The sequence below is a fragment of the Stegastes partitus genome, unplaced genomic scaffold (assembly GCF_000690725.1).
Source record: "Stegastes partitus isolate 25-593 unplaced genomic scaffold, Stegastes_partitus-1.0.2 Scaffold287, whole genome shotgun sequence".
NCBI lineage: Eukaryota > Metazoa > Chordata > Actinopteri > Pomacentridae > Stegastes > Stegastes partitus.
The window spans coordinates 477,437-498,515 of NW_007578018.1; the positions used below are offsets into that span (position 1 = coordinate 477,437).

General features: G+C 40.9%; 1 protein-coding gene across 2 annotated transcripts; it reads left to right on the top strand.

Annotated features, from left to right (window-relative positions):
- The first annotated feature begins 4,295 nt into the window (after window positions 1-4,295).
- On the top strand, window positions 4,296-19,544 carry agfg2 (ArfGAP with FG repeats 2). Of its 2 annotated transcripts, XM_008282841.1 has the most exons (14): window positions 4,296-4,637; window positions 5,395-5,488; window positions 6,748-6,863; window positions 7,775-7,919; window positions 8,286-8,406; window positions 8,493-8,597; window positions 10,123-10,155; window positions 11,778-12,059; window positions 13,910-13,982; window positions 14,101-14,144; window positions 14,349-14,441; window positions 16,432-16,551; window positions 18,214-18,284; window positions 18,434-19,544. In XM_008282841.1, exons 1-14 carry the CDS (start codon window positions 4,471-4,473, stop codon window positions 18,479-18,481), a joined length of 1,512 nt encoding a protein of 503 aa, XP_008281063.1. In that variant the 5' UTR covers window positions 4,296-4,470; the 3' UTR covers window positions 18,482-19,544. The 2 variants fall into 2 exon arrangements, with proteins under 2 accessions (XP_008281063.1, XP_008281064.1); XM_008282842.1 differs by lacking the exon at window positions 10,123-10,155 and having other exon boundaries at window positions 4,297-4,637.
- Window positions 19,545-21,079: the final 1,535 nt, after the last annotated feature.

The window sequence follows — 21,079 nt, forward strand, 5'->3', positions numbered from 1 at the left end:
AAAAAAGAGACTTAAAAGTGACAAATATGAGATACCATGTCAAAAGTTTGTCAAAAAAAATTCTCAAATAAAAATGAAATGCGATAGTACATTAAAATTATGAGCTAGCGCATCAAAACTATCAGTTGCTGAGTCACAATTGTGAAACGGTGAGTCGAAAAATAGACATACAAGTAAAACACATGACATGCTAAATAAAAGTCAAAATATGAGACACTAAGTCAAACGTAAAACTGAATAAATCCAATATATGAGTAAGTTGCAATTGTTAGGGATTATTAAGTGAAAGATAAACCTTAATGTCAACAATATGAGATGGTAATTAAAATGTTGAAATAGACGAAATTACAACACAGGAATCCAAAACATTGTCCCCACGCTTTGTATGTAGAAATTACAAGCTGGTAAATCTATATTCTGCAATAACAATAACAAGAAAACTGTTGCAAATATGGTAGTCAAACTAAGCCTAAATAAAAACTATGACTCTATAAGAATTACAATATAGCATACTCATTTAAAAGACAGACTTAAGAATGTATGTGTAAGTATGTGACGTGCGAAGTACAACTACAGTTACAAAAAAAACATAACATAGTTGAACTCTGACATACAAAGTCAAAAATATAATATGCTTTTTAAGTAAATTATTAGATGTTACATCAAAATTATGCAATCCCATATAGACTTAAATTGTAAAGTTTATAAAAAATGTGACAGCGAGTAAAAATGTTGAAATAATAATAGGTCAAAAAGTTAAATGTAAAGTACGAAAAACTTAGGAAAAGTCAAAACTATCAGATCCTAATCCAACATATGACTTCGTATGCAGCAGAAAGTACAGGATTAAATAATTATTAATAATAAAACTAAACCAAAACTTCAAGATAATTGGTCAGAATATCAAAACATGATGAGTCAAACGGCAGACTTTCTACGTCAAACTTTGCTAAACTACTTAAAAACTATGAATCGGTAGTGTAAAATGGGGAATAAAAAGTCAAAAGACCAATTTCCCAAATGAAAATGAGATAAAATATTAAAAATACAACTTACTACGTAAACAAAATAGACAAAGTAAAGATGACTACCAAACGTAAAACTCACTAATTCAAAAATATGTCCTAATAAGCTACAACTACTGAAGCTTACTAAGTCCAAAAGAGAAAATGTCAAATTACTAAATCAAAATGACAACATATCAAGTGAAAACTTGTTGAATTGTATGAATTATAATCTACAATCTCTGACCTACCATGGGTTAAATTTACATTGTTAGCATGCTCAACTTGTTTTTCTTTTGCTGTAAATGGGCTTCTGTAATTCCCATGTCTCGGAAAAAGACAAAACAACCCATTCCAATGTGTTGGGCAACATTGGATACGCAGTCTGCGCTTTGTTATCGTCACCACAAACTGGTGTAGTCAGACACTGAAGCCTGTGGTCGTCTCCGGAGCAGGGAAGTGTAATTACAGCAGCTCAACAGGATTATCTGTCCGTGTTCGTTATTTCTGTTTGTTGAAACACACAAATACACTATCTATCTATCTATCTATCTATCTATCTATCTATCTATCTATCTATCTATCTATCTATCTATCTATCAGTGGCTCCACCTGCTGATCAGAAACAGTCATTACATCTCATCTGAAAACAATGTCACTGTTGTGATGTTTTTGTTGCTTGTTGATTGGTTGGTCAATTTATCTTCTTCTCTGGAAGTCTGTGAGTCTCGCGGTATTGGGGATGCTTTTCCATGTCACTGGTTGGACTTTTTTTTGTATTATTATTGGAAAGACTGAGATTTGCAGATATGTTTTCCTCAGACGTCACAGAAAGGGCGTAGTTACGTCTGTTGTTGCCAAATTACTTCATCAAAAAGAAATAATCCGGTGATAATCTCTCAAGACAAAGAGGTTTATGTATGGAATTATGCCTTTTACTCCAGGCCTGTGGCATTAATATTCCTGTGGGCAGGTTTAAAAGGAAAGAAAGCAAACTAGGAGTATGACAGTTGTTGTTTTGAACAATGATAAATGCTTTGCTGTTTCTCTCTTCCTCCTGGTCTGTCAGCATCTGGGCTCTTAAAAATAATCCATATCCTTTCCAGAGCGCGCAGGAGCGTCAGAAGTGCAGCGCTGCGCCAATGGCATGGGGGCGTGTGCGTAAATGGCGCACGCAGAAAGCGCAGCGCAGACAGTCACTCCCGCCGGACAGACAGTTCGGAAGGAGAAATAAAACGGTTGTCGTACCAAGTAAAACTTGGCTACTCGACAGGTTCTTGTTTGTCTTTGACAGGAGATCCCCTACGCATCTGTCCAAGCACCAAGCGGCGCGGAATATACTTTAATATATCCGGGAAGGTTTTCAAAGTAAAGGCCTGGTTGATCATAAAACACCGGTAGAATGTTTGACAGCGACGCATACAGCATTCAGAGGTGTCAGTTAGAAGGCATTAAGGCCTGCTGCAGCTCCTTCAGATTAAAGAAAAACTGTCAGCTGTCTTACACAAGCCTGGATTACGGCTGGCAATAGTTATGAGTGGCTCCCTGTAATCCCTTTGATCATGAAATTTGCTTTACAATGCAAACATGCTGCTGTATTAAATGAATTAGTGAAGTATTAAAGTTAGATCACTGGGATCGCTTGTTAGCTAAGAGTCAATGATTAACCACAGCATCCTTGATTCATGTCCAGCTATGGATCTTTTCCCATTTCACCCCATTTCGTCTCTCTATGTGAGCAATCAAGTGACATCAACTTACATTTCTCAAAAAAAATAAACTAGATTTAAATACAAGGTTGAAAACAAAACAGGGAGTGCTTCACTGGGCCAGGGTGAAAAAATAGGAACTGTCCCACTTCCTTTGCTTCCTTAGGATTTGTCAGCAATCCAAAGAGTATCCAAGACACTCTGATTTCAGGGTTAAAACTCCTTTATGGGTAAACGTATGTGTTTCGACTCAGAGAGTTTTCATCAGGGTGTAGAATCAGAGTGTCTTGGATTCTCTTCCCCTCCTTCCCAGCCAATATGTAGGACTTCTATTAATTAGAAGGTAGAATATTTTCAGGCTAGCAATCAACCAAATCAATTTGCTAACGAATTAAATAATCACAGAATAATTGATACGCAGACATCCAGGGGCCTCCAGTACTAACTATAGTTTTACTAAGCTTGTTCTTAACTTGGTAAAATTGCAATTTTATGTGCCTGAAAAAAGAAAATGCCTTTCTAAATTATCGACATACGAGCCTCTCAGGTCCTAAGCTGTGGTGCTTTATTTAGTAATTGAATAGGGTTAGGGTTAACTACTTTATGCTGCACAACAAAATCTCAGGTACAAGGCTTCTTGATGAATAAAGGCTAGCATTAAAATCATATGCTGAGAAATGTTCAGAAACATTAAAAATAGGGCTGAAGGATTTGGAAATAATGTCTGCAATTTTTACACCCGACATTGTGCATTATCTGTTTTATGTAACTTCTGGCTTTCTTTCGATTTACCTCGTGTGATAGATTTAAAACATGGGATGGCGCATTATGATATGATACCACTAAAATCTGAATTTATCTATATTCAAATGCAAAGATGAGGACAGTTATTACAAAAAGTGTGATGATAATAAATCTGATTTTACAAAATAATAAAAAACCACTCTGACCTTTCTGTAAACAGTCTCTGACATTGGAGCAGGAAAGGTCATTCGTGGCTCCGGGAACAACATCTAATCTAATCTGATAATCATAAAAAGTAAACTTTGGGATAGACGTGCTACATTATATGTATTATAAATTGTAGCCTTTGTGATTTGCCAGTTGCATTGTTTCTGACAGCGATTCAAAATGTGTTCATTGTCAAGCCCTTATCAAAATCAAACATCTCTCTTATTTTGTATTTAAATTTTATCCACTTCTTGGCACGTCGAAAGCTTCAGATCACCTGGACCTTTTGGTGAGACTGTCATATCCAGCTGTTATTTCTAAAACATGAATCTGAAAGAAAACCGTGACACGTTTTATTTTGTTTTTCATGTCTTTGTGGCAAAGTGATTTGAAAATAGCTGATTCACTGGGCACACACAGAATAACTGGAAAATACCTTGACCTACAAAACACTTTTGATGAGGTAACCAGTGGTTATATTGGAACACTTTTTTTTTTTTTTTTAAAGAAACAGGCCTCCAAAAAGTAAAAATGTGACTGACGTGTAAAGCGTCACCTGTCATGCGCGTTTTACTTTGAAGGAAATCCGCAGTGTTTCCGGTGCGTCCGCGGCTCACGCCCTCTAGCTTGACGCGCCTCTCCTCCGTGTAAAGCCTTTGCATTGGGGTGAAGCCGCATAAAAGGCTTTCCATAATGCGGGCGTGAAGCGCTAGTAAACGGAGGGAGGAGGACCAAGCGGAGGGGGGGTTACCGGCGGGGGGCGCACACACCGAGTCTGCCTGTCAGGCGACTCGGTTTGGAATAAAATGTCGAACCGAAAGCACCGGGACAACCAAGAGATCTGCGCCCGCAAGGTCCGGGAGCTGGCCCAGTCTGGAGTAAACAAACACTGCTTCGAGTGCAACCAACCCGGGGTGACTTACACCGACATCACGGTGGGCAGCTTCGTGTGCACGTCGTGCTCCGGAATGCTGTGAGTAAAAAAAATAAAAAAAAATAACCTGCCGCCCCTCCTGGGTCTATTTACTGCACATTCAGCATCAGTGTGACACATAGAGTAAAAGTACCAGGCCTGAGATTGCACCACCCAGACACAAACATGCAGTGTGTTATTTTATCCCCCTTTCTACGTTAACAGGGAGGTGGTGCAGGATGTGTGCACACATTAATTTACGCAGTCTCTCTCCCTCTCTCTCTCTCTCTCTCTGTTTCTCTCATGCGTGTCTTCCAACAGCTTCATAAGACCGCTAGTTGGTCATTTTCCAGCTCTGAGTTACGTTTCATTTCGTCATGGTGCAGGTTTGACACTACCTCTCTCCCCTCTCTCTCTCTCTCTCTTCTCCAGGCTTCTCTCTCCGGTGTGGTGGGCGTGTGTATGTATGCGTGTGTCACATTTTGTTCTGCATGTTCAGACCCAACTCTCCTCAGGAAGACGGTTTCAGCACTTTATTGCGCAATCTTGCACAGTGTCCCACTTTTGTGTGTGTCCCCCCCTCTCCCCAAGCATGGAGGAGGCTGAAAAAACATGTTTCTGTCACAAGGGTGTGTGTTGCACCTTTCTTCCACGACAAATCTTGCCCTTTAAATTCACACATCATCACATGTCAGATGATTCCCACTTTGCTCTGTCCCTTTGTGGTGTCCAAGAGGTGAGGACTGACTACAGATCTCTTTTTTTGGTTTTTTTCTTAACTTCAATATCCTCCCTCCATGTCTCCTCTGTGTCCCAGGAGAGGCCTCAACCCTCCCCACAGAGTCAAGTCTATCTCCATGACAACTTTCTCCCAACAGGAAGTGGAATTCCTGCAAAACCATGGCAACGAGGTGAGTGATGTGGCACCCGAGGGGGGCTTCAGGTGGGCTCCGGTTGATGCACGGTTGAAGCATGAATTTCTATGGGTTTGCGTTATCGACATCTGGAAGACATCTGAGGTCACTGTTTGTATGTTTTGTGCAAGTTCAGGTTTAAGGCCCCTTGAGGATACCAGTCGAACCAGTCTTTGTGGTTGGGCTTTTTTTTTTTTTTTCGGGGAGGGTGGTGGTGGGAAGAATGCTGCCGCTGGGCTCACAGTGTGCCAAGAAACAAAAGGAGGAGCAGTTTCTGTCCCACAAAAACCATGATCTATTTCCTGTCTGTGTGTGCAGGACACTGATTCCCAAACTTTTTAAAACCACGGCGCTCCTTCACTGAGGAATGACCCAGTCGGTACATATTTTAACCCAAAGTCAGTCATAAGCTAACGTAAAGGGGTCATTTTCAGTATATTAGCAATGAAAAAATCCTTTAACGTCTAAGGTGCTGTCATCTTGTTGCTTTATTTCTATAATAAACAAACTAAAAGCTAGAAATATTCAGCTTCCGGTCACTTGAAGATCAGCTTAACCCTTGATGATTGAAAAAATAGTTGTCAATTACTTCCCTTCACCAAAGAGTTTGTTAATTTTCAAATGTTGATATTTATTTAATCCAATCAGCTGAGCTGTAGTTGTGTTACTATGACAACCGGCAACCTTGACCTGTGATGTCAGCAAACTTACCCACAGTTACTAGTTTTCGTTTCTAATTTTGGTAATAATCTTTATTTCTTCAGCTACATTATGATGAAATACAATTAAAAAGGTACAGTAAAAAAAAACGGCACCCACTCTGGGAACCTCTGGTGTAGGCAGCGATCCTTCCCTGAGCTTACATCACACAGATGAAGTGTTTCTATCAGGATGAGTGCTTGCTATTTTTTTTTTCCTTTTTTATTAGCTTGTTCAGGATGTGTATGCGTGCGAGTCAAGTATAATGTGCAGAGAGGCAGAGGTGTGTATCGTCCAGCTTTTTCCTCCTAATCATCCTCTGTGGAGTGATCCGGCCGGTCATGATTCATTGGCAGTGATGTTTGCCGCACTCCGACTCTTACTCCGGAGATGAATCATCGATGAGAGAATCTGTGTCCTTTTTTTTTTTGAGAGATTCTCTGAGGTTAAAATGTCACAACTTGATTTTTTGTTACACTGATCAGTCAAGCCTCATCTTTGCTGTTTTTTAATTTGAGTTTTTTTTTTTCCATTTCTGCAATAATGTGTGTGTTCAGGTTGGGAGAAGGACCTGGTTGTGTGTGTTTGACCCAAAGGCGGACGGCTGCTCTGACATGAAGGACTCTCAGAAGTTCAAAGAGTTCCTTCAGGATAAATATGAGAAGAAAAAATGGTGAGAATTTGGCCTCAGATTTAACACAACATGCTGATGTAACCACACAGAAGCTAAGGTGGTGAATAGGGCTGCAACAGGCAAATATATTGAATTATTTTGAGTAGTTATTGATAATTTTGTGTGTGTGTGTGTGTGTGTGTGTGTTTTCCCCCGGAAACTAATTATTTAGTGCAGAAAATGTGTGGAAAAATGGTCAACAAAGCTCTGTAACCCAAAGCCCAAAATATCCTGTTTGTCACCCTATTTGAAGAAAAAAAGCAAATTATTAATTTTGGAGAGATTTGTTTTTATTTTTATGATTCTTAATCTTTTCAAGTAGTAGTATTATCCGGTCAAAATATGTATTTTTTTTCCAAATTTAATTTTTCAGCATCTGCTATGCTGGTCACTGCTAATTAGCAAATAGTGTTGAGATGCTAACACGCTATCCTGGGATAATTACATACCTGTCAAGTAACTGTTATTGTTAGCATGCTAGTGTTAGCATTTAACTTATCACACCACAGCTTCCCAGAGCTGCTGGCATGACTGTACAATCTTGTTTTTACATTTTTGCACAGGAAATAAATATATTTTAAAAGTTAATTAGCAGCAGAAATTGCTGAGATTCACTTTACTTTTCAGAGGGTAAATAGCGTAAGAGGGCAGAATTAGATCCAGACAACAGCTAATAAAATTAGACATTCATTCTTTGAAATGGAGATGCCTGGTCAGAAAAAATAGCTTTAGGAAAAAAGTTGCTTTTGTGTTGGAAATTAAAGGGTGGGGGAGGGAAGTCATTGTTAAATTCCAAGTTCTAGAAATCTCCTTGATGTTTGCTAATAAGATAACTGGGTAAAAGCCTTGGTTGTGCTTCTTATGAGGGCAAGTTGGCAACACAGACTCAGTTTTTGTTCTTTCTGTGGCAGGCATTTTTCCAAAAGTAAGAACCGGAGGGACGTAGAGGGTCCTTGGAGTCCAGGGGTCCAGGCCGTGCCCCCTTCTCATGGTCCCTTAGCAAACCAGGGCCCTTCCCATAATTTACCCCCCAATGCCAGATCCACAAGGCCACTGGTAAGAGGCTATAAGCGTCCTAATTGTGCATGAATAATGGAGATACAGTGAGGTGAGTGAAAGTAAGGGGGTGAGGATTCAGGAGAGAAAGTGGGTGGGTGTGGGAGGAAAAAGAGGAAGTGAAAGAGACAAGTTATTCAAAGGATGCCAAAAAAAGAGAACAGAAGGTGAAGAAACGACCTAGATTCACTTCTGGGGCGTAGACACTGAGACTGATGGGTCGGACAGTCGGAGGGCCAGGTACCTTCGACATCAAAGCCTCTGCTTATGCATTATTGAGAAAAAGATGAAAGAGACTCACTTGGTCCTCCTTTGTGTCTCTTTTCCTGCTTCCCATCTGTTACTTTTTATTTCTCGTCCCCCTAGTCTCAGTCCCAGCTGCCGTCGTGGGATCGAGCTCCCGCCATCTCGCCTGCCGACATGCGGACGGACGTGTTCACCGCTCGGCCATCGCGCTCCCAAAGCTTCAGAGACCCCCCTCTGAAAGGTCGGAGGTTGATGTTTATTGGTGAAGTAAGCATTTTCGACACGAGTCAGGTCACTTGTTTGATCAGTTATCTCTTTCCGATACAGATCCGACCCTGTGCGGGATTGAAAGACAGCGGCCAGGCTCCCTGTCATCAGCACTGGGAGGTCAGAGCCATGGCCCGTCATTCCCTGCCCTTCCACGGCCCTCAGGTTCATCCCCTTTGTGTTCTTTGTGCTTTAAAAAAAATCGAAGCTATGTATTTGTCACCTGTTTTTAAAGGTTAGTCCTTGGGCTTGTGCTGAGTGTCAAATCACAGTCCCAAGAGGGAAGTCCAAAGGCATTGAGTCGCATTGTTGGTTTTGCCGTCTTTTTGAGGTTTGTTGACTAAAAGAAAATTACAGATTAATGCTTGCCTGAACAGTTGAGTAGCTTTAACCTGTGACTGGAAAAAGTTTGCTAATTTACTACTACAGATGACAAGAGAAAGAAAACAACGGGCTTTTGGCTTGCTGAATGCTAGCATGTCAGTTAGAGCCATACCCAGGAACTTGAATGTCCACAACACTATCAAAAAATCATTTCAGACAGCGTGGTCGGACGGATTATCTACCACATGACCACGCGTCACTACCCGAGCACGGGAAGTTTGTCCGTTTGCGGTTGGCCACGGACGCTGCTTATGAAACTGTTGGTGTGCACAACCAGAGAATATTCGCTCAAACTGTGAAGGGTGTTGGGTTGTGATCTCGTCGACCGCTGGACATCTTTTACCTAACGACAGAACGGCATCGCGGTCGGCTCCAGTGGACGGCCGCTTGTGTTGCCCTTGAAAATGGTCCAATCCTACTATGGCTCGCACACTCTCCAGACATGTCACCCATCGATATGTCTGGCAATGTGATCCGATTATTCACCAACCCTTCCGGAAGAGTCGCACAACACTTAACCCAACTCCATTATTAACTCTATGCAGTGCAGATGTGAAACTGACTTGTGATTTCTGGTCTATAACCCCACTCTCATTCTGCTTGTTATCATTTCTAATATAGTGTATGCTTTTTGTTTCATGATGTCCATTCTCTTGTAGAGATGCCATGTGTTGGGTACATCCAATACCTATCCCCTATGTTGAAAAGAATGGGTATAACTGAATATAATATGACATGCTGTGTTTATAGTATTGTTCAGCATAGTTAGGTAAGGCCTACACTGTGGTAGCTCATGTCTTCTGCATACTGAGGACCAGTGCCGTTATATTTGTACGGCCAGTTCCTCTTCCCATGTGATCTAAGGAAAGACTTGTGGTTACATGGATTTCCTTTCCAGTGCTATTCTGTGGGTCTCTCGTTAGAACATTTGGCAATGCCCAGCGCCGCCATGTTGTTCATCGTTGAACATTTTCACTGATTCTCACTGATGACACTCATCACTGTTGGCTCTTCAGTGTCACTCTGCGAAGCACAAAGAGAAGAGAAGTACCGAGGTTGCAGTGATGTTTTTCAGCTTGTCAGTGTTTCCTTGTTAGAACGCCACATTGGTTTAAAAATGCCTCCGTGTCATCATCTTGCCACACTTGGTTACTTTTCATGAATAGCAAAAAATTCAACAGGCTGCGACAACGGTTTAGTATGACGTCAGTGACACTCTCTTTTCTCTTTCCTCCGCTCGTATCCCCGTTTCTTTTCTGTCTCTGTCTATCCTATCTGACTCTCCTCTTTTCTTCAACCTTCGTAGCCAGTAGCTCTTTCAAAAACCACTTCACTTTAGGTAAGACACGGCGCCAACTGACGCTTTTGAATGTGTGCTGCTGAATGGCTGAAATCAATAAGCTCTTCTATGCTGTATCATTTATAATAGATGGCCAGTCTACGGGGCGTGCTGGCGCTGCCCATGCCTCACATGCATGTGAATTTACCCGAGAGCGGCTCGAGAAAAGACACGGCGCTCTATATTCATTTCGCCGTCCGAGTCACGGCTGGCCAGTGTCACATACTGCAATTGGGGTCAATATTTTTCTTCATCAGTCAGGTTTCCCACTTCAAAGCCTAGATCTGAAGGCTGTGAGGGTCAAGGAGGCACACACACACACACATACGCTGTTCCCTCAGAGGGAAAAAGAACAAGTTTAAAGTTATTTTTAGGCCGTTCGCTGCTGCCGCTGCCCCCGTCAGCAGCGGGCCGGTGATATCTCGTACCACGTTGGCGTTGAAGCACTTAAAAACTATGTAGGGCGCAGCTGTAATCCCACGATGCACATCAACATCCCAAACAAATATTCAAGGAAGTTCAGGTATGTTCACAAAGATAGGCCCTATCTCTATCTCAACAGCTACATACTGATCATATCCCAAAAACAGCCTGATGTTTGCATGTTTTATATCAATCTGTATCAGGTCAAGTCTGGTCTGGTCTTCATTTCTGACTCCCCATGCTGAAGGCTTACTGGCTGATACCGGCATGCTTTGTGGTTAACGTTTGCTTGCTATGATGTTAAATGTAACTTCCTGTCTTTGTTGCATCTAACAATCGTGTGCCAAGAACTTTTTGGCTTGCTGCTGTGCCTTTTCTAAATACTTTAAACACAATGACATTTCATGCTACGTGTAGCACATACCACGCTAATCCCGCCTTTGATAAGCCTCGTACCATGAAAGTGTCAACGTAGCGTGAGATGATTTGCTTTTTTAGATAGTCTGTGAGGTCTTGCTCAGTTTTGTGATCTCCTTTCATTGTCCCTTTTTATATGAATGGCAATATAGTTTCAATGATTTCTGTTTAAATATATATAAATGAATAGACCAGAATTGATAAAAGCACTTTATACATTTGAATAATCAAAATAATATTTTACTAAACAGTCTCGTCTCAAGATCCATTTCGGAGCCGTCATAGAGCTTTCCATCATTTTGCATGATCTTCCTCAGCAGATAGAAGTTAGTCATTTGAATTACTGTATAGACGTTTTTCCTTATTTTCTTACCGCTTTAAGGACTTCTTGTTCACATTGGCTAGAAAACTGACCGAAGGCTCTGATTAAATGTACCTTGAAGTGAGACTGTTAAGTGAACTGCTGTTTCCAGAAATTAATGTTGAGCTTTTAAAGTTGAACAGCTTAATTTTATACTTGCATTACACAATAACTTTATTTCATTTGATGACGACACCATTTTATGTGTATTATGAATAAGATCAAGTTTAATTATGTTTCAGACCTCTACTCGTTTCAGGGATTTGCAATCATATTGTATATTTTCATTTGCAATTACCGCAAAAATCATGTGTGGCTCTGCCTGTTTGAAAGCTCCAAACTGTACTTGAATGCATCCCTGGAGCCTCTCTTCCATCTTCAGTCTCTGTACTGACTCTCAGACTTGTTTTCTTTCTCTCAGGACGTACAGTGTCAGCCTCGGGGGCCACAGGGCCTTTCAGGGCCTTCCCCAAGTCGCTCAGCGTGGACTTTGGAGGTCTGAACCATCCTCAGCAGCAGCCTCTGCCACAGTCTCTGTCCCAACCGCAGCAGCATCAACAGCAGCAGCAGCAGCAGCAGCAGCAGCAGCAGCCTGCAAATGTCGGTCAGACGACACCGCCGGTCAGCGGCTCCAGCTCCCAGGACAGGTACGCTGCAGTGTCACAGCTGGACAGCGTCTTCTCTGATACAACAACGGCCCCAGGTAAGAAATTCTCCTGAGTCGATGCTTTTAATGTCAAGTCTTTCTTGTACTTTTATGGCGATTTGTTGGGAGTACAGCTCCTTAAGCACTATACATTAGTCAAATTTGGGGGATTTTATGCCACCTCTACTGCATTACTGGGCTACTTTAGCTCAGTGGGGGAAAAAAATGGTACTTTTAAATAAACTACATTTATCTGACAGGTTTAGTTAGTTTTCAGAATAAGAGTTGAAAAAAATTAAAATAAACAAGGGCGAATTATCAGCTTATTTGGATAAAACACATTGTTGAAGAGTAAACCAGTGGGTTCCCAGGCTTAGAGCTGAGAAAATTCATTAATAACTTGTCAATGATTTAAAAGATCAACTACTCTTTTTTGTTGAACTATTTCCAAACTCTTCCTTGTGTACTGTAGATTTTTTTTCAACATTAACATTCAGCATATTTTTCCAATTTGTGCATAAATCCTCGCCTGAGCACTGGTTAATAGCATTTTAGCAAAAAAAATAAATAAATAAATTATGCATTGAGATGAAGCACATCAAGCATCAGATCTGTGTGACGAGGAACCTTGAAACAGAAATGTCATCTGAATTCACATGATTATTTAATATTCACATCATGTCTTTTAGTTTGCTTTTTCTTTTGCCAAGTTTATGGGAATCCAGTAAAAAATTTGCACTTTCCCCTTGGAAAGTTTCTTTTTTATTGCTTTTTAACATTAAAAATTGAAAAATTAGGTGCTTGAAAATGTGCACTTTTTAAAGAAAAAAAAATTGTCTGATTTCCGCTTTTTACACTTAAATATTTTCTGATTTCTTTCTTCCTCAATGACAACAAATTAAATATCTTTGGGTGGTGGACAAAGATGCAGTGTGGGGTCTGGGAAACAACATTTGGAACCATTTTCTGAACTTTTATAGACCAAACAACTAATCACTTAATAAAAAAAATCTTTACAGATTATTGGAAATTGGAAATAATCATCATAGTTGCAGCCCTAGACTGTTTTACTTTTATTCTTCCCTCAAATTTGGCATTTGCTCCATACGAGGAGACAACCAGTGGACTAAACTGCTCAGTTACATGCAAAGTAGTTGCGACTACCTTCACCTTGACTTACCACATCAGTAAAAAGCTACATGTGTATTCACTCTTATAACATCATGTATAATAATACATCAGTCACGTGACACACGGGCTCTGCTTTTGCGTTGTTGTCTTGGTGCTTTGACTTTAATAAAGACCCGAGCACTTCTTCCACCGCTGTGTAACAGATAGCTAGTGAAGCAGGGGGGAGAGTTTGAGCGTGTGTGCGATGCAGATTGTCACGGCCAGCTCAGCTAGGTTGCATAACATCCTTACTCCAAATGCCAAGGCTTTTAGCAGCTGAATTATGCTCATTGTGTTTGCTCCAGATCATGCACAGTCTGATTCAAAAGGACCTTGTTGATACATTTTAAAAATCTGCTATATTTGTCTTAATAACCGAGCGGGCCCGGTTTAATGCACAGGACTCATGTGAGAAGCCCTCGAGCTTTCTACAAGAAGCTTTGTTGTTTTCTGCCTTCGTCGCAGCCTCCCCTGCCTGGCAGAGTAAGGAGGTTATTGATTTTCTGCCCCGGCTCACTTTGATTCATATCAAACTGAACACAGAGACGATATTTTATTCTGGGTATTTGTAATTCTTTTGTTCTTTGATGACTTACATGCCTGAGATCAACAGTTTGAACTCTGAGGTTGTTTTTTTTTTACTCACATTTCATGATAATAGTCGCACTTGATCTCTTAATTTAAGGCTCATTACAGGCCTGAGGTCATGTTGTTGTGTGTGAAATGCTTGTTTGCAGCTCCACCTGGTGGCCCTCCGCAGTACAACGCCATCTTCGGCAGCAGGCTCTCATCCAGCTCCACTCCTGCCAGGTTGGGGGGAAAAAAAAAAAATCATCAAATCAGCTTTTGCTTGTCAGAATTTTAAATCTCCGTGGAGCCCTTTAAAGGTCATATTCTGATCGATCGTCTTTTTCTAACTTTTCCCCAGTTCCCCCGGTGTCGATACTGTCTCCAGCTCCCAAACCTTTGCAAGTAGGTACCGAGCACGAACTGCATTGATCCCTCTCGCTGGCTTTATTTACATTCGGTTCCTTCATCTTTAAAGCCACCCCTAATTACACTGCATCTGTGAGACTTGGTCGGTTTGAATAGGCAGGAATGTACCCCGTTAACCCCGCACACTGTGAATTATCTCCCTGTCTCTTCTCCCCCCTTCTCTCTCCCTGTGTGTCTCAGATTTCCCCAACCCATTCAGCTCAAGCTCCAGCTCGGCTTCCCAGCAGCCTGTTGCCCTCTCCCCCAGTAACCCCTTCAGCAACGCCTCGGGAGGTAAGCCTCATGTTCAGGGTCTCTCCAACACGTACTGTAACTCTATATACATCCTCCTGCAACGTTATTACAATGTTAAATGGCTGGAGTAGTTTCATGTCTAATTGTGTTACCATAATGATTTTTTAAAAAAAGATAACAGATAACTCTGAGTTTGTTATCATAGCTTGTGAAGAAGTTTGTAGAGTCTGCATATGGAATCACCATCAGTATAGTTGCAACAAAAAAATGCTTTATTTGACTCCGAAGGGGCATTCTGAGGTTTTATTAGTGCAAATACTTCACTCACACATTTAAAATAGTCTAAACATACTCAATATATTGTGTAAAGCAGGGGTGCCCAATCCTGGTCCTCGAGAGCCCCTATCCAGCATGTTTTAGATGTTTCCCTCTTCCAGCACACCTGATTCACATGATCAGGATCGTGATGATGAGCTGATCATGTGAATCAGGTGTGTTGGAAGAGGGGAAACATCTAAAACATGCTGGATAGGGGCTCTAGGGGACCAGGATTGGGCACCCCTGGTGTAAAGAATAAAGGTGGAGTAAGCTACTGCTTGCGACGTTTGCTGATGTTTGAATTCAACAGACATACCTTTCTTCAGTGCTCCTTCAGAAGACTTATGTCCCAAATTTGTGAATTCATGAAATTTGTGCCAACATTATGTACAAACCCATATCTTCCAGAGGCAAAAACACAAACCATAGAAAATTAAAATGCCATTATTGACTCTTTTCGGATTTCAAGTGGAAACGAACTATGGTCTAAGAGGGAGTGAAATAGCAGGAAAACCTAAACGTAAAGCAACATCGCATTGGCCAAAAGACCCTAACAACTCCAGAGGTCCGACGTGCAAATATTCCTTCTCTTTAGCACAAGTTGCCATGGCAGCGACACTAACAAGTGGGAAAGTGGACCATAAGAAAAAAAATCCCAGTTGAACTTGATGTTCCTCTCCTGCAGCTCGATAAACGCAGTATTAGACGTCACCAAATGGACAACATACAAGCACATGGACAACAGCACCTTCAACACAACGGGTTAAACATTTGTCAAATTTTGAAATGATTTGGAGGACCATAGGGGCGGCTGCAGACGTAATCGTTTTGCTGCACAGAGGAGCCCAGCGCACAATCCACTTGTCATACCAGCGAAAAATGGGATCCTCAGTCTCAAAGAAACAGAGCCAGGTTGCGCTGAAACCGGCTCAACATTTCCCCCCTCGTAAAACACTGAGGAGAGGAGCGGTTGCTGCTGTCTATCACGCCTGCTTTTCCGACTGTTTGCTACACAAACCCCCCCAAAAAAGACAAAGGGGAATTCACCATATCCTCTGGAAACGGGTAGGCACTCATAGGGCCATCTTGTCTGCCTGCAGCTGAGTGTGAACGCCGCTGATAGTGGCGTGTAGATCAGTCACTTTGTTTGCCATTCGCAGATCCAGACCTAGAACAAACTGCTCACAAACCACAAGGAAATATTGCTCGAATCTGACAGAAAGTGTACTGGTTAGAACTGCTTACTCTACCTTTACAAGAAAAGACATGTAATGGCATTAGCTCATCCAAATTTGGCCATCGAAATCAAGAAAATGAAGTTGTCCAAAAAAAACGGATTTGAAGTCTTCTTACTAGTTATTGACTATAATTTGGTAGAAAAACTACTTTCAATCTGTGCAAAAAAAACTGGAAGCACATGTAAAGCATTCAGTAATAGCGTGATAAATTGTGATAACATTGAACATTCTGCCTTTTCTTTATTTGCATTATATATGTGTGCGTGTTCCAGCAGCTCTATTTTAATTATTCATCAGTGTTATGACTCCATGTATTCAGATATCCTCGTCTCCTGTGGCCTCTCTATATATAAGATACAGAAACTAGCACAGAAAGAAAAACCCAGTTCTGTGTCACTTACTTTTCATTTGATAACTGTTCTCTCCACGGACTCATGATTTCACCTGTACGTGGGCGCTTTTCTTTTCTCCAGGTGACTCCAGCGCGTTCGTCACTTCGCCCACCTCAGTTTTTCCTCCGTCCGCCTCCTTCCCGTTGCCCGCCACTCAGAATGCATTTCCTCATGAGTCAGCCACTAATCAGGAAGCCAACGGTATGATTTTTTTTTTTTTTTCTTTTTTAAATGTCTTATTTGTCATCGTCCCACACGTTAAGTGCCAGGGTTGGTGCTTTTAGTCGGAATTGATCAAAACAGGGCAATCGTTTAAGCATTTTTGTGTTCCAGCAGCTCTGACCTAAACACTATTTAGCTCTGATTTTTAAAAATAATTCAGAATACAGCTGAAATGATTAGTTGCTCAATCAACAAATTGATCAACTTAATTTTTAAAAAATTGTATTATTATTATTAGTCATTTATTTTAAGGAAAAATGTCATATATTTGTTGGTTTTAGCGTCTTAAATACAAACACTTGCTACTTTTATGTGTTTTATTTGGTGTAAAGTGAACATTTTTGAGGTGTCAAATTGTCCAATTGGAATTTTAGAAACCACAATGAAAGATGACAAATTTATCAGTAATGAAACTAATCATGTGTTACAGTCAGAAATAAGAACATTTATCACGTTAGAAAGACTTACATGGGTTATATATTGTCAATCTCAGGTGGCCTTAAGTCAGCAACAATTGAGGGGGTTGGTGCCAAAGTGGTCCAAACCACATTTACTAGTTTCAGAGAAGAATAGGATCAAAATTTTGTGTTGCTAAAAAAAAAAAATCGTTTTTGTTGGAGGAGTCATTATACGCATCCAGAGATGTTTGAAACAGCTACTTTATGGTAACTTATTTAAGTTTTGCCAAAGTGGAAACTTTTTGGGAAACAAATCTGATTCGGTTTGTCTTCCTAAACAGCATAGAAGAGTTTACATCATAAGGAACTAGAGATACTTTTGAGGACCATGAGGTAGAAACAGATGCTTGGTGGTGGCTAATTAAGTTTTTATTTGACCTACAAGCCGAGTTTTCACCGGGGCTTGAGATCCGCCATCTTGAATCGCAAACACGTGCATCTACCTGTGCCTGTGACATAATGGTCAGCAATTCCTGTTGCGTGTTTGCCACTAAATTTTCATGCCAAAACCTTTATGGGCCAAACTCCAAAGTCGCATTGTGACATTACTAGTGGGATGTTGGTTGGACCACTTTGCCATGGACCAACTCAACTTTGGATTTTTTTGTGGTTTGGCGGCTTTGGCACTGATTATTTCCACTACACAACGGTATTTATCAGAAAAAGACCAACATTTTTACATACACAAGTAAAGTCTGCTTAAATTTCAATATTTCCTGGTTTCTTTACTCCTCTATGACAGTGAGCTAAATATCGTTAGGATGTAAACAACACAAAACATTGGAACACTCGACATTTTTTACCATTTTTATGGCCCAAACAGATAATGCATTAATTGCTAAAATAACAGACAGATTAGTCAACAATGAAACTTAATAGTCAACAAATCATATTTTCCTATATATGAATGTATCACACAGTAGATTGCTGTAAAAACAAACAGGCGCAATGGTTTGAATAGCGTGGACCAGAATAGGAATCATCTGCAACATGTATGATGTGTGCGCTGGTTACAGATGAAACACTGCAAATGTTTCATTATTTCAGTTGACCAGCAGCAACAGCCCAGGAATACCAAGTGAGGCACCCAGTATAGCTGCTGCTGCTGCTGCAGTTTCTGGTTTCAGTGCTGTCTTCACATCACTGAGTATGTTTTTCCTCCCTGTCATGTCATGTGTCGCAGGTTTCGCCTCCTTCCCAGCGTCCGACTCTCAGTCCAAAGTCCCCCGACCCATGTCAGTGAACCCGTTTACGGTGAGTACCCGTTGGCTGCCTGGCAAGCGCTGAGTGCACTTTAGGAGTTGGGGGCGGGGGGGGAGCTAATTGGTAGTTTTCGCAAGTTTCTTTAGGAGGCGTAGTAAGTCCTCGCTGCTGTTTCTCACCCTGCCTCTCTTGTCTTGCAGGGGAATGTTTACCCCAGTCGGGGGACGTCGAAAAACCCTTTCATCTGACGTCCCCCTCCTCCTTACTTCCCCCAACCATCCTTCTCTGGGAACCGAGGGAGAAGTGAACTTGAGGAGTTGCTGCCATTTCAATGCCTCTGGAGTATTTTCACCCTGTTCAGGGAGGGTTGGATGTCCACGCACCGTCCTTCCCCTGCCCTCCCCTCTGCTCTCTCCCCTATCTGTCTGTGTTTACGTGTTTGTGAAGGAAAAACAACAAAAAAAAAATGCGCGAATGTAATTATGGAATCCATGTTCGGTATGTATGAGAGTGTTCGGCCTGCTGTGTTCGTACCACGTGACATAAAGTCGAAAGGTGTTCGTGTGCCAGTAGACGCCACCTCAGGGCTCTGTGGGAGTCACGAGTAAAACAACGCCTCTATGATTTTTATTTTTTGTTTTGCAGAAATGCACACTTACATGCACACATATTACACACACATGTTGCTGCTGCTATTTTTGCTTTCATCTCCTGCTTAGAAGTGCAAAAAAAAAAAAAAAGAAAATTACGAAACAGCCCCACTGGTAGTCCATAAGTCGTCTTCTGCTTTAAAACTTTTGAGTCTCTCAGTGGTCCACAGGAGAAGTCCGACGCTGCGTCACGAGTTTCTACACACGGTCTTAACAGCCTTAACAGCCTCCTGATGCATGTGAATTAGCGTTGAAAGATAAGACAGGCTCGTTTCTGTAGTGTGTGTGTGGAACATGTCGGCATACGTCACGGTTTTCTGGTCCTAATTTAATTTGGTTTTTTTGTTTCCTCTCAAAGGATAATCTACGTTTTCCACTCTCAGGCTGCATGCGCTTAGAGGGCTAAAAGGAGATGCTACTGAATGTAAAAGCAATTTCAGAATAACTAAATGTGTATAAAAAAAGAACAAAACTTCATGTACCTGACCAAAATGTTTTCTCGCTTTTCTTTTTTTTCTTCTTCTTTTTGGATGACATGGAGGCGAAGTTTAATTCCCTTATTTTGCCAAAAAAAAAAGAGAAAAAAAAGAAGAGATTCATGTAACAACGTCTTTGTAACGACAAGTATTCATGTTCATAAAATCAGTTTGTTGCTTCTTAAGACAGCCTGGCTCCCTTTTTTTGTGTCTATTTTCTGTTTTTATTCATTAGAAAATGTGTGTAATTAATCTCGATTTAAAAATGAAATCAAGCTCTGCTGTAGTGAGTTTTTTAAGCAGCAGGTGGCGTGTGGTGTTCAGTTTTGTCTGACCTCCTGCACAAGGTTACTTTTGGATGCATATTGCATAACAACATACATACTGCATAAGCGTACAGCACAAAGATAGAAACCCTTGAGAGCCACCAGAATGACGAGAATAGGCCTTTTAAATTATTTACTGGAATTTTAGATTCAGAAAAAATCCAATCTACAACATGGTTTTTAATAATTCGCTAAATGTGTAGGGTTTTTTTTCTTGGGTTAGATTTACTGAAATGACGAACGGAGGTTTTACTGAACAGCCAGACTGATTAAAAACACCGACCTCAGACATGTTATGTCTAGAAATCACTTATCTATCCAAATGTAGCTTATCAACCTATCAAGAAATTAAGAATCAATAATGCCCAAATTATCTATGAGGTTACAGTGACCTTTGATTTCTGTTGTTTTTTTTAAAAATGTAGCCTCCTACAGTCGTAATCAAGGTTTTCGGAGAAAGAAATGTTCATTCTGCTGAAGTGCTGCGGAGAAATGTGTTATTATGCTCATGTTTCAATACAAGGCAGTGGGGGATTTTTTTTTAACAATAAATAGGACAGGATAGACTCTTGGAAGCACCAAATATTTTTACTCCACAGACAGACTGGAAGCGTTGCTGCCTTCAGGGGCTGTGGGAAATTTTTGCCAGTTGGTTGAGTCCACCTCAGATAACCCTAATGTGCAAACAAATGTGATGAATGGTTATAGCAGCGGCAAAAAAAGCAACGAAAAAGAAAGAAAATGACTTAAAATTAAATAAGAAAATGGAAAAGCTACTTGTTTTGCATTGCAGTACTTTAGACCACATGTGTAAAATGTGGAAGACTAGATTTGACTCAATTAGATTAAACTTTATTGTCATTGCAGAGTCCAAGTATTAAGACAATGAAATTATCCAACTCAAAAAGGCTTTGCTAAATAGTAAAGAAGGAAAAGATCCAAGGTAGAGTGGGTTTAGTTGTAGACATTTGAGGTAATAAGAACTTGGAAGAATTTATTTTTCAGTGTGTTGAAGGGTTCAGTATTCAGGTTTATTTAATGTGTTTTCTGTGGTGTTATCTGTATGTCAGAGCTACTCCTGTGCCGCTCCAGCACGGTAGCACTTCACGTCAAGCGGCATGCTGTATGATTGGAATGCATTTGCCGCACCATCGGCATAGAAAGAGAAGTTGGCTGACATCAAGAAATTCTACCTGCCAGATGCTACAACAAAGCAGGCCATGAGCACCAGACTGGTAGAAGCAGGGGTCTACCAACAATGCAACTTAATGTGCAGGTCCTCAGTGGGACTTCAAGTTCCCACTAACCTGACATAGTGGTGGTTGACAAAATGCAGAAGATGGCAGTGGTGGTCGATGTGGCAACTATGGCCAACAGCAACATCAGGAGATCTT